The 13,997-nt window shown below is 48.7% G+C and overlaps 1 protein-coding gene across 2 annotated transcripts in view; it reads right to left on the minus strand.

The window, feature by feature from the left end:
* Positions 1-317: 317 nt before the first annotated feature.
* HUNK (hormonally up-regulated Neu-associated kinase) overlaps positions 318-13,997 on the minus strand; it is a 37,934-nt gene continuing 24,254 nt past the window's right edge. Inside the window, exons 6-10 of one of the 2 annotated variants that reach the window (XM_063150251.1) lie at positions 10,893-11,028; positions 8,454-8,622; positions 7,875-7,958; positions 4,097-4,160; positions 318-1,935 (exon numbers count right to left, since the gene is read on the minus strand). In XM_063150251.1, coding sequence (XP_063006321.1) covers positions 1,292-1,935; positions 4,097-4,160; positions 7,875-7,958; positions 8,454-8,622; positions 10,893-11,028 — 1,097 coding nt within the window. In that variant the 3' untranslated portion in view covers positions 318-1,291. Of the gene's footprint in view, positions 1,936-4,096; positions 4,278-7,874; positions 7,959-8,453; positions 8,623-10,892; positions 11,029-13,997 lie in introns of both variants that reach the window. The other variant, XM_063150250.1, reaches the window with a different exon arrangement.

Raw genomic sequence — 13,997 nt, forward strand, 5'->3', positions numbered from 1 at the left:
ATGATCTGAAAATGGATACAACTATTCCAGGGCTGTCTTTTCTCATCATATTGGGGTTTTCATGTGTATTATTTTACACAACTCCCTCAGAGGTGGGACTCCTCACCCCACTGAAGGGTCCAGGATGCTCCTGGGCTCTCCAGGGCCAAAGCCCAGTGCTGAGGGAAGGTCCCACCTGCAGGGATGAGAGAAATGCTCTGGGCATCACTCTGCTGCTTTTGCCAGCACTGAGCAGCCCATTCAGTGGGCTGAGATGCTCTGAACATATAACACATACACAGGGGTGGTACAAAGGAGAGAAAAGAGCAGTCCTTGTCTTTGGCTAAACCTTCTCGTTTATAGGAAATGGTTTGAGGACAGAGACAGAACCAAAGAGATGTTGCCAATCTCTCAGATGTATCATTTACTTAGAAAAACAAGACTGGTATACAGAACATGGTGTCTTTTAAGAAAGTCAATCTCCACTGCTGATAACAATACCCAATTTTTGGTAACCACTACATTACCAATCTTAGAGTATAAAATGGACTTGGTACAGGCTCAGGTGTCCTTTATTAGTCTCTTTAATTCACTGCAGCCTCAGAGAAGCCTTCAGGTGTGTCCAAAGCTGCCTTGGTGTAACAGGGACCAATGCAGTGAATTTCCACATGATGATACTTGTTTTTAAATAATCACAGTTTTCTTAATGAAAAAAATGATTGTGTTATTACCTACTTTATGTAATTAACAGCAAAATCTGCTTTGAATCCCAATATTCCCACTTTTTCTGAGCTAGACCTCTCGTGTCTTTACTCAAGCTTTCTACCACCTCCATCTTCTCGGCAGGGCTTGTCAGCAAGCTCACTTTGGACAGAGTACTGGCATTTGCCCCTCTCCTGGCCCAGGAGCAATGCCTGCAGCAGCAGCACGGGCTGTGTGGCACAGGCAGGTGGAGCAGGGACAGTCTCAGCACAGATCCTGGCCTGACACTGATTCCCTGGGGGAACCAAACCTCGGTGCTCGTGGTTCTTCCACCCAGGTGAGAGCAGTGAAAATGCAGATCCACTCAGCCTTGCAGGGTGTTTTACTGTACAGTCAGGTGCCAAATGTGAATATTTCTTAACAGCACAAGCAGAGCCCTTTCCTTTCAACTGTAATATGCAGGACAGCGCCTTCCTTTCAAGCAAACCTCCGATCTCCTGCGCTGTACCACCGCGGGGTGACAGCAACGTGCCTGTGGCTTTCCCTTCTTGCTCAAAGGGGAAAAAGGTTAGATCCCAGAGAAGAGCAGTGCAAATCCCAGGATGTCAGGCTAACACTGGCCGCTGAGAGCCTCTGTGTTGAAGGAAATCTGTGTGGGGCTCATCTGCTGCAGCTGAGGCATCCTGGCTTCCAGGGGCTTTTCGCTGGCTGACTGCATGCTCTGGTTCCTCTTCCTCAGCATCTGTCCGATCCCCATCATGGGGAACCTGCCCCTGCTTTTCACACAGTTTGGGCTGCCCAGGGGGTTGCTGGGGACCAGCTGGGTAGGGGACACTGCCTCTTCCTTTGCTGTATATGCTTTCTCTTCATAGGTGAAGGAGACCTGGGTGGGGTGGACAGGGGATGTGCTCCCCGGGGGAAAGAGCGGCGACAGTGTCCTTTCACTGGAGCTTTTGTAAGGGAAATTCATTGGAGAGCCCAAAATTCTGTACTGGTGAGAGGGGGAAACCTGGTCTATTTGCTCCTCCCTGTCCACTGACTCGAAGGAGTGCACGATGTTGAGGATGAGGGGGGAGTCCTTGGGGCGGCCCCCGATGCGGGACGGCTCCGGCTGCGGGGACTCCTGCCGCTTGAGCAGCCGGGGGGTCCTGGGGGGAGCCTGCTGCACCTCCAGGTACTCCAGGGAGCTGGAGGTCACACAGCCCGTCCTGGCTGCCAGGGGCTCGTGGAAAGGGCTCACGGCGCCGCTGGAGTCTGCAAGGCAAGGGGAGAAGGAAGCAGGAGAGCACACTGCAGTTACCAGCACTGCCCACGGCCACAGGGACCTGGGCGTGCTCCAGCTGCAGCAAACAGTCTGGGATGCACTCACAACCCACCTCCCTCACCCCCAATACCAACACCATTGCTTCCCAGGTCCTCCTCCTCACAGGCAGGAAAAGTGCTTAAACTCAAACAGGCGCTTGAGAAGGAAAAGCACAGATGTCTCCAGCTGTTTGTATTACTTATATCCACACCACCACACACACACTGGGAAATCTCAGGTTTCTCCTTTGTCAGCACCACTTTGTGTGGCTCTTGCTGGGCCTGTATTCCCTGACACACCTAGAGACACAGGGGAGCACAGTGAGTTAATCCCTGAAGGCTCTCCTTGCATTTTGGAACCAAATCTGTCCCTGGTTTCACACATGTAAATATGGAGTAGCAGCACTGGCCAGCACAGCCTGTTACAGTTGGAACAGACTTGCTGCAGCAACTTCAGCAAGAACCTTCCTCCAGCAAGGGCTGGAAAGAAATGGCACAAAATCTTTGCAGGATTTGGCCCAGTCAAACAAAACAGCTCGTGGAGAAGATCTGCCCAGCTCCTGCAGAACGCTGGCACTGCCTCATGCCAAGCTCATCACAAGCAAGCACGTTCTGCTGCCTTGATGGAAAGCTGTCCAAGGAACCTGACTGCCAGGCCCCCCTAATTGAATTAACTGGAAGCTGTTCCATCAGTTCCCTGGGTCTCAAATCATCCAAAAAGGATCTGAAATAATTCAGCTCTGCCAGCACTCAGGTCCCAGCCACAATCTCAGGTGTATTTCTTGTGGAGGGATGGTCTTGTGGATGAACAGGATGAAATCTCACACTTGTCTGGGAAAAGTAGAAAGAAGTTCATTCTGTCCAGTTTCTTTCTAAAACTGGTGGAAATTATTTAAGATGTGCCAAAATATAGTCTCCATAAGCAGAGATATGCTTTAGCTGAGATCTGCATAATTTTCAGAACAAAAAAGCAGGGAGAAACATAAAGAGGGAAAAAATGAACTAGATTTTCTTCCCCCTGTGCCTTCCTCCCAAAAGGAACAGCAAATCTCAGCAAAATGGGCATTTAAAAATCTTTTTTACATTTTTTAAAGGAACTCTGTCCCATTCCTCTGGGACTCCTGCCATCCTGCAGCAGAGGTTCCCATGCTGCCAGACAAACACGACTTGGACAATTTTTTCTCACTTTGAGCCCAACAAATGATAAATGATCAAGTCACGGCAATGAGCATGAAAGCATCACAAACCACCACTCTGAATAACTCCCTGACACCACAGTGAATGTTTTCCATCGCTGTGGATGTTTCCATCTCCCCTCATTTAGTTCCCTATCTAACAGAGGCTGCATCACCTCGCTGCTCCTCAGTGTGTCCCCTCCAGGTCTGCATTGACCATTTTTCCTGCTGACTCCTCTTTTCCTCCACTCCTTTCTGTGCCAACAGTTTTCACCCAGCCCTCTCAGGCTGCCCTTTGTGATTAATGCTGTGCTCTCCTCTGTCACATCTTTTCCTTTCCCTGCTCATCATTTCCCCCCTCTTTTTGCTGATGCTGATGTTGGCAGTCCCACCTGCAACCTTTCCCTGAGGCTGCCCTTCCCCATTCCTCTCAGGGACCCCTCAGGGAGGTCAGGGATTCTCCTTAGCCCCCTCTGAGGAAAACAGGGGCTGGTAGGAAGGAGCTTGGCTACCAGCTCTGGCTCCTCACTGATCCAGGGTGGGTGGTGATGCTTTCAAAACAGCAGCGTGAGCGCGGAGGATTTCGTGTGAGGACGTGTAAACAGGGGAAGAAGCTGCCTTGCTAAAGCACTGCAGGAATCCTGTCAAACACAGACAGGGAGGGCTCCTGACTGCTGAGCACCACCATGGATTCCTCAGGGCATTTCACTCCACGTGTGCTGACATTATCCAGGCTCCTTTCCCACACCACCCCCGGAGCGGCAGGGAAGGCAAACCCGGAGTTTTTACTCACAAACACACACACACAGCTCAGGGCAGGCTTAAAACCAGCAAAGCACACAGGACAGGCTCAAAACCACCACACCACATAGGACAGGTTTAAAAACACCACACCTCACATGCAGACACAGACCCACTATGGCATTTCTCCCACTGACCTTTGTCCGGATCCCCGGCCTTGGTGACTTTCCGGTCCTTCAGCAGAGCCTTGGTGTTCTGGATCTGTGAGATAAGACAGGAAGAAGGCTGTCTATATGAAACTGGACTTTTCTCAGTTTTCTTTGGGAGCTGACGGTGAAGGATCTCCCCTTTCTTTTCTTGCTCTTTGAGTTTTTTGTCCTTTAGGTTGTAAAACAAACAAGAACAGTTTGGTTTACTCAAGGGAAGTTGCAGTGACCCCCAGACCTACAAGGTGGATTAAGTACCATGCATTTACAAGGAACTTATCTCAGAGTAACTAAATCCTCCATGTCTCATTTGCCTCTGATCAGTTTGCCATGATTTCATGGCTCCCATCTGCGCTGACATTCAGGCAGGTCTTAGAAAATTAAACGAAAAGGAAAACTTTTCTCTTGGAGAAAGCAGGTGAAGGCTTGTGCTCCTCCATACCCGAAATACCCTACTTAAGCACCAAAAAACTCCCTTTGATTTCTCTTTACTCCACTCCCTCTGAGATTTAAAAAGGTGAGCTGCGAAGTTTTAAAGAAGTTTAAAGCCTTTGAGTCATTTCTGTTCTGTCCAGACAAGATCTGGAGGAATCCAGCCCTTGCTTTTACAGCATCTCTGCAACTGGACAAGAGATGGAAGGGGAGAAAACTATTAAGCCATCCCTTCTCTGAGCCATAACTCCTGGCTGTGATGGGGAAGGCAGCTGGAGGAGGAATTGCAAGAAGATAGGTTTGATCTCCAGTGATGACAGAGGAAAAACACCCTGGGAGTAGGACTCTGAAGGGGAAGCCAATTTTCAAAGCACTGTTTTACAGGGAAAATTCATTGTTTCTTCTTTCAGTCACTGGATTCAGCAAACTGCTTAACACCTTTTACCTGCCACTGATTTCTAGGGGAGCTCAAAGCCTTATTCCACATTAAAAAAAATGTTTTGGTTTGTTTGGGGTTGTTTTTCTGGTCACAGTTCTCATTTAAGCAACATGTTTTGCTCATTTGATTAGAAGGTCACTGCAAGTACAAGTCTTTTTAAAAAGTGAAGGAAAGTTCCTTCCCCCAATTATGTCCCTGTTTTGTCTGGTAATTATGCACTGCCACTCTTGATTTTCTTTTGCAAGCTCACTGATGTGGAGTCTACGAAAACCCTCAAAGTGAAGTGCATAAAAACACCTGAGAGAGGAAAAGAAAGATGCAGAAGATTCTTCTGGACCACTAAACAGCTCTGGAAGCAAGATGGACATGAAGAGGCAAAAATCTGGACCTGTTATGAACATTCCCAGCTCAGATGGAGCCTGGCTCCCTGCATGGACCATGTCTGGCACTGCTGGGCTCACCAACCTTTCAGGAGTTGCAGATTGGAAAGAAGACCTTCAGTGACTCACAGACCAAAGCTTTTTGATTTAATAGTGAAATGGTTGACTTGGGAGAAGAAGAACCTGAGATCCTCCTCACTGGAGGAGCCTCCCTTTGTGCTTGTGTGTTTTTACCCCCCTCCATCCCTCATCCCTGCAATTCCTCTCCCTCTGGCTGGCTGCAGCTGCCTGACCCTTCCACAGCAACCAAGGAGCCCCTGGTGGAGCTGCCCACCTCTGCCCACCTCTGGAGGTGCCCATCCATTGGAGCCATGCTTGGAGCCACAGCGTGGATCAGGCACCTCACTCCTGGTGAGGGTGAGGTGGCAACAGCACCAAAACCAGCAGCAGCAAGAACACTGCTATAATGCTGTGGGATTTTTATTATTATTATTATTGGTAAGCAATACATCACCTGCCCCAGCAGCCAGGGGGAGGGTGTGCAGCTCATCCTGAGCCTCTGGATGTTCCATGCCTGCAGTGTTTTTAGCCTGATGGCGCAGGAGCCAAGCTGCAGCTCCTCACCTGCCAAGTGCTCCTGCCTGTGCCCTCACCCTGCTGGCACATTCTCTGAGCCAGCCACTCCACACAATGAAAGCAGCCCTGGCAAAGGAAATTCACATATCCGGTGCTGCCAATTAATTTCTTCACGCTGGATGAGCACTGCAAATGGTCTTGGGGTGTTTCTGAAAGTGCTAACGTGGCTCAGGACCTGAATCCCAAGGTGCCACTCAGTTGGATTTGGAAAGGGAAGGAAGATTTCATTCAGGGGGGTTGCAGAAGTTCCCCCTGCACTGCTGTGTCCCACAATGCAGGAGCTGCACCGGTATGCTGTGCTTGAATAGGTTGGGAATTACATCATCCTCTGCTATTTCCTGTCCTGACCTTGACCCTCAAACCTGCTCCGAGCCCCAGCAATGGATCTGAAAGGCAGATCAAGGGTGTTTGCCTTGGCCACGTCTGACACGGGGATAGGACAAGGACAGCAGCTGTTCAAAATTGTAAATTCCACCTGTGAGCCCTCTGAGCTCCCCTGCAGGGACAGCCATTCCTCCTGAGACCCCTTCCACAAATAAAGAGATGGAGAGAGCACAGAGTCCTGCCTGCCTGCCCCTGCCCACCCTGCAGCAGGAGAAGAGGGGCGGGACACAACCACTGCCCTTTTCCCCCTGCCTGCCCAGCTGCTCCTCCTGAAGCCAAATCCTCATTTCCCATGGCTGGAGAGAGGTGGGAGGAATTCTGCTGGAGCTGGAGCTGGAGCTGGAGCTGACCATCCCTCCCCCTCCCATTCCCATGGCAACCTGCAGCTCTGCTCCCTGGGGACCAGTGCTCCCAATTCCTCCTGTGAGCACAGCTGCAGTGACAGAAACCCCAGTGGGAGCAGAGGGTGGGGTGAGAGGGACCCCAGAGCCCATCTCCAGCCCCTGCCAGGGTGCTCCAGGCAGGATGTGGAGCCTTCAGCCCCCAGTTGCTGCCCCTGTTTCCAGGGAACAGCTTGGGGAAGTTGTGAGAGCTTTGTGAAATGTCACATTCATCTGGTCTACCCACTGCTGGTCCATTCCCAGCAAGAAGGTTTTGATTTATTCGAGAAAAGAGTAAGTGCTTTGCCCTGATATTTCCATCTGGCTTGCAGTTCAGCTTGCCTTTATAATAAACAAAACCAGCCCCGACACAGATCTGCCCCTGCAATTAGATAATCAATCCAGGGCTGAGGAGCAGCCTTTGGAACAGGCAGCCTCCCCAAGAATGCTGCTCTTTGTGCTGGCAGGGAACACTTGCACAGCTCACACTACTCCTGTAATTTTAGTGCTTGGCAAAGAATCAGCCAGGGAAGAGAAATCCAGCCAGGATTTCATACAAAATACCTTCTCTGCTTGCAGGCAAGGAGACTGGAGAGCGACAGAGCAAAAGGTTAAATCTTGTGTCTGCCCAGGGGAATTCCTTCATGATGCAGAGGCTGAGCCCACATCCCCTCTGCTAAGGAGCAGAGAAAATGGACTTTGCAGAGTGCTGTGCTAGTCCAGCCTCACTGCTGCGGGCAGCCAAGGCAGGGTTGGCCCAGGACACCAGAGGGTCACCCTGGCTGCCACCCAGCTCTCTGTCCTGCAGCACCAAGCCTCCAGAACACTCAGTTTTCATATTTTTGCACCCCAGAATGAAACTATGGACCCCCCTGTGTTTTTCATCATTTTGCCAAACAGAGACCTAAAACCATTTAATTTCTTTAAAAACCCTGAAAGTCACCCTTTCTAGTTCCTCTCTTGGGAATTTTTTCTTTGAAAGGGATTTATTTGTCCTGCACAGGCCAGACCACAGCTATTTCTTTTCTCCACAATCCCATCACTTTAATCACCATCACCAAGGATGCTCAAGTTCAATCTGCTCTCAAAGCACTGCACCAAGCTTTGCTGAGCTTTACCTCATAGGAGTCTTTATTGGCCTTGTATTTTTCTATCTGGTACAGCTGGTTCTTGTGGCAAACACTGTCCTGGCCTTCAGCCTTCTGCAGAGACAAAAGCACAGAAAAGTCAAATATGTGAGATAATTAGAGAGCACCAAGGTTTAATTACTGCTTAATGGACTACACCCACTCCTGGCATTCAGTGGAGGGGCATCAGCTCACAGGGATGATGGATTTGGTCCATTACATTGTAAATATCATTGTGGCAATGTGGAAAGGACTGAGGCAGGGAAAAAACTGAGATGCTGTTGTCAGATTGGAAGGTCTGTGCTATGCTTCAGGTAAAACTTTCAGCTGACTTTTCACTTCCAACCTAAATAAATTTAAGAGCTCTTAAGCTTCTTCTTGATGTCCTGACTCCATAAATTGTGTTACTGGCATTCCAAGCAGCAGAACTAACCCAGCACAGGGGCAATTCCTAATGGACGGTCCTTGGGATTTTCTGTAATCCTGGGAGACCAAATGCCACCAAGCCAGGCCACCTGCAGCCTTGTTGTCCCCTCGTCCCCCCGCAATGGCAGGAGGCAGCTGGCTCACCCTGAGGCTGGCCAGGTAGCGCTCCAGCTTCTTGTTGAGCAGGAAATAGATGGCCAGGGTGTGGCTGGCCCTGTTGGACAGCACGGTGTTGATCACATCGCTGTTCTTGTAGCCCAGCTTCTCGGTCATGTGCAGCAGCACGCTCTGGCTCAGGTCCTCCAGGTGAATCCTGCACAGGGGAGAGGCACAGCAGGGTTTTTGGGGTGTCCTCTCCAGGTGTTGGAACCCTGGCTGCTGAGAATTTCCTGGTTATTGAGACTTTGAACCCTACTGAACCCTGGTTATTGAGACTTTCTGTGCTGACAGGCTCTGACCCCCCAAGAGAACACTGCATTTGACCTGAGGGCAAATGTTTTGACCCAGGACAGCCAGGCAGGGAAAGGACAGATAGTCTGGGAGCACAGGAGCTGCAGGAATGAACAGAATTCTGTTCACTCTGTCCATCCCTGATGGGAAATGGCACCGTGATTGATGCTCAGGCCATTTGTTCCCCTACACCTGACCACTGAAAATCATGAAGATGAGCTGGTTTTGAAGGAAAAGAGGTAAAATCCAGCCAAAAATCTGGCTCTCTGAAAAGCCCTTTTCTCCTAATCAAACAGGTCTGAGCTTCACCCCCTTCCCTACCTGCTGCAGTGTCCCTGCCCTAATTAGCCAGGGAATTTCCTGCTGGAGAAAGGGGATGCACAGGATTATTCCTGCAGCTCAGAATGGCAGCACTGCTGTCTCCCTGCTGTCACAGCCCTGTTTATGTCTCTCTCCTCTCTAAAGTCTGGAGCAGCCTCAGCCAAGGCGAGAAAAGCAGAACAGAGGTCTTGTGGAGATGCCAAAGCATTGGCTCAGCCTGAGTTAAAAGCAGATTTTTCCAAAGAGCTCTGCTCCTATTTAGACTTCTAAATGGGCTGGCCAGCTTCCCAGAGGTACCACCAGCTCCCAGCCATCTCCAGAGAAGTGCTGGGTTCCAGTTGTTCCTAGAGGATATTCCTCACTCCTAATACCAAGCCTAATATCAGAGGGTGATATTTTGCAAAATTGCTCCCCACTTTTCCCACTCCTGCCCGGGCTCTGATGGACGGGACTCAGACAAGATGTCAAACACAGCCTGGGAAATCTCAAATAACTCATTCCCTTTGTTCCCTGTGCCTGTGAACACTCCTTCTGCCCCTAAGGAATGCCTCATGGCGTTGTGTCTTTTTTTCACAAGTTCAAAAGCAAAACTTATCTTGGCCACTGCACGTTGAGACATCTGGGCAGCAAAAGAAATCCAAGCAATTTCGACTTGAAGCGCTCAGCAAAATGGGAAAAATTTTGCTTGCCTTCAGGGAATTTCTTCAACAAAAGCAAGCCTATAAAAAGCCTGGGAAAATATTCTCCTGAAAATGCAGCTTCTGCTGTTCTCCCACCTTATCTCCATGCTCTTCCCTTCCTGCACGCTCCTGTCTTGGCGACAATGGGAGTTACCCCCACAGGAGTGGAAGGGCACTGCAAGAACATCTTATGTGCTGAATAAGAGAGGAATTAATCCTTTGCAAATTCAGCAGTGGGTTTTTCACACACCATTTCACCACATCTTATCCATAGCTGCATACTAAGGAAAAATTGGAGAAATTCCATGGAAGCTGACTCCAGTGGTGCTTTCTGAGACAAGCTCAAAAGGAGCCAGGCCACACCTTTAAAGATTTAAAACTTTGCAGGTTTTTCTCCCTGTAAAGCTCCAGTATGACAAAGCCTAGGTAAGTCAAGCATGGGACATCAACTAATGAAACAAAAGTAGTATTATTTTTTTTTAAATGAGAGAAAGAATCGCTTTAAAGGCTTTTATTCTTTACAGATTCACATGTCCCCTAAATTTGGAGAGGAGTGATATAGTAGAGGTGGCCTCTGAGTCCTAGTAAAATATCAGTATTGTACTTGAATATCTGTGTACAGGCCTTGCCCCGGTAGGTCCCAGTTGTTTTGATGGGCTGCAGCTGTGGCTAATGAAGATAACTGGGATAAAAGGGGGTGGGCTTGGCCAGTCAGGGACAGCCTTGGAGGAGTCCTGGCTATGAAGGAACCACGTGCAGAAGAAGGAGTCTGTGCTGTGAGGATCTGCAGCCATAAGAAAACACTGAGAAAAGGTGTGGGACTCTAGAAATATGAATACAACAGAGTGATATTGAGAGAATGGCTCTGCCTGTTCTCATCCCTTGGGAAACAATTCATCACAGGGGCCACCTTTATATCCTGGGGATTACAGGCCCACATTTTTGGGGATGGGTCCAGTGATACCCCTAGGCACCCAAGCTGCTTGACATCCATCCATCCATCCATCCATCCATCTCCATGACTTCTAGGATGGGATTCACAGTTCCCAGGATGTGTGACACGAGTGGAGCTGGAACACCAGGGCCGTGCTGGCAGGTTTTCCCCTCCCCTCCCCTCCCCTCCCTGCTGTACCTGTTTGGGTAGGTGACATTGGGTGGTGCCCTGCCAGGGTAGTTCTCATTGAGCCATCTGTTTGCCAGGGCCTGCTGGATGTTTGGTCTCTTGGCAGGGTCTGGCTCCAGCAGAGAGCGCAGGAAGTTGATGGCAGCTGTGAAGAGAAGGAGGGAAAACCCCAAAAACCAGCTCTGTCATCTGCTCTGGGACTGGCACAGGAGGTGAGCTAACACAGGTGTGTACCCTGAGCAAGAGCACACTAAAAATTAACAATTCCCTAACTGCATGCTCCCGTGTCCTTGGGAAAATAGGAGCACTGATAAGGGATTAGTAACTGAAACAAACAATGATTTACAGCCATTATTTAATGCATTTATTTTATATCCAATGAGAGCAGAAAAGGCATTTTTGGCTCAGAGCTCATTTGAAGTTTCGGAGCAGGTGAGCCAACTTTTAATTAATTTAATTCCCACAGGAGGGCAAGAGGCTGGAGCCAGGTCAGAGACAAATCCCTGGATCAAAGCAGAAAGAGAAGGACCAGGGGTGAGTGGAGGGAGGGGATGCAGACCTGGGAAGGAAGACACAGCAAGTTTGGCTCCCCTTGATGTGACAAGGATAAATTCTCTGGCTCCCATCCCACCTACAATCAGCTGCAGAAGGTTTTAGCCAAATTAAAAAGAGTGCAGCAAAATTAACAGGCTTAGCTTTCTTCTCCTGAACCTTCAACTTCCAATGACATTCAACCACTCCTCCTGAGTTTCCTGCAGAAACACTCAATTTTTAAGCCATGTGCTTCTTACTTGATTAGGAGCAAAGAAATGAAGTGATCTGCCTGAAAGCTCACAAGAAGAGCCCCTGAGCTGAAAATAAACTCTGTTTCAGCTAGGCCTGGTCTTTATTCCTCAAATTATCAAGGATTATTAATCCTCAATTATCAAATTATCAATTATTTCACTGCTCCTCGGTGCAATTTAAGGAGAATAAAGCACCTCATGGTGACACCACAGTGGGATAGGACAGGATGGGGAGGGTGGAGGATGAGGAAGGGAGGGTTTCTCCCTAAATAAATCAGCGTTAGACCCAACAAGTGACAACACCCACCAACCTGAGCAACCTCAGTGTACAATACCCTGCAAAAATCAGGTTTCAGCTGGAGGAACTCTGTGTCAAGAAGCTTACATGTGCAAGAGAGGCTTCCTACTCTGTATTTACCTGTTCAGCTGGGTTTTTTTCCTAATCCCTCTCTTCACAAACCGCTGATTTAAGGGAGATGCTTTACTTGAATACTCTCCAGCATTTTTGTTATTATCCTGCAGCAGCCATGAGGCAGAGCAGCAGGAAGAGCCTACATCCAAATGACCAAACTTGCTGGGAGCTGCTCTCTGTATGCCTGGGGTGCCCATTCTTCACCCCATCCCAGCAAACAACAAATCCTTGTTCTCCCATTGAATCCCCTCTTGCTCCAGCGTCTGTGTTAAAAACCTCACACACCCCATTGGCTCTGAGCCACAAAAATCCCTCTCCCCAAACCCACACTCCCTCCTTCACCACCACCATGCTTGGTCTCCAAATCACCCGAAATCTCCTTAAAAAAATCCTACTTCTCCACCCCCACCCTTGCCAAAAGGCAAGCGAATTAAATGAAGCTTGTGAAGTGCCACAGACCAACAGATTCAGGCTGGGAGAAGCCAATTTTGGGGTGAAAATTCCCTCCTGGAAGTTTCCATCCATCCATCATGCAAAATCATTTCCCCAGGGAAAAACATATGAAGGAAAATGAATATATGCAAAGTGAACACCCACTGACCTCTGCTCAGCTAAAATCAATACCCAGAGAGCTGCTGTTCAAGAGGCTTCATGAGAAACAGACTCCCAAGTGGGAAAATCAAACAGCAGCTCCAAAATGTCCCTGTTTTGCTGCACAGGTTGTTCTGGGTGCTCAGGGTCAGCCAGCATTGTGGGTCACACAAATCAAAGTGTTTTCCTGCTCAGAGATAACACTGCATGGTGGGGGCTGTGTGTTCAGTAACCAGGAAATTAAATATTGAAGGATAACCCACTGGGCATGTAAAAGTGAAATTTTTCACTGTGAAAATTCTCTGCTTTATAGATGAATTTATGGAAATTAGGACCTGACTAAAATAAAAGGTCCACAAACCCAAGAATTTAACAAGCACTGCAATTCCCAGAGCAGAGTTGCGGCCCAGTGACCCACAGGCTAAGGTGGCAGGGAGAAATGTCACCTTACATCACACTGTGCCCTGTCCCTGGGCTGGGCTCAGGGAGTGATGGGCTCCTTTTGGGCAAAGGTGAACATCTTTAAATCCACTCCATTCATTTGCCATCACCTCTGCAAGTCCAGGCTCCCACAGGATAAACAGAATCCTGCCTTCCCTGGGGACACAGTGAGCTGAAAAGGGAGAAAATCTGATCTCCACTCAAATGGTGGGATGGGTGAAACGGCAAAAGCAAGCCTGCTAAAAAGCAATTTTATCTTTTTGGCTGGCCTAGTACAGGGAGGGAGGTGGAACCCCGAATCTGTGCTTGGAGAATTCACCTTGTGACTCAACTCCCAAGGGTTTCCGTTCCCTTTTTGCATTTAGCATCTTTTAATTTTATCAAAAGCCCTTTGCAAGCAGGCTGCCAGGGAAGGAAGGAGCTCTCCATGGACAACAGATTTGGCATGAAAAAATAAACCCCAGCTTGTTCCAAATGCTGGCCTTGCTGCAAGCTGGAAAGTGATTCTGTTGCCTAGTGATGTGGCTCTGAAGCAGGAATTAATATTTCTGATACTAATACATCAACTGTTTTGCATTTTGTGAACACACAGAGGTTATCCCAGGTGGCTGTCCCAAAATAACTTTCTGAGCACATCTCATTATTCCATAATAAATGTGAGGTTATTTGAGGCAGGTTATTTAAGGTTATTTGTCACTCAGCCCCAGTCATGACAATGCCCAGGAATCTGTAATTCCAAAATAATCTCTCCATCCACCCTTACCCCATGCTAGAACATCCTGGATGTGCAAAAGTGACCAACTGCCCTGCAAAAGCAATCCCACAGAATTTCACAGATTTGCTCCTCCTCTCATATTCAGCACAACTTGGTGCTTGCCCAGGAGT

The sequence above is a fragment of the Melospiza melodia genome, chromosome 2, assembly GCF_035770615.1.
Source record: "Melospiza melodia melodia isolate bMelMel2 chromosome 2, bMelMel2.pri, whole genome shotgun sequence".
Lineage (NCBI taxonomy): Eukaryota > Metazoa > Chordata > Aves > Passeriformes > Passerellidae > Melospiza > Melospiza melodia.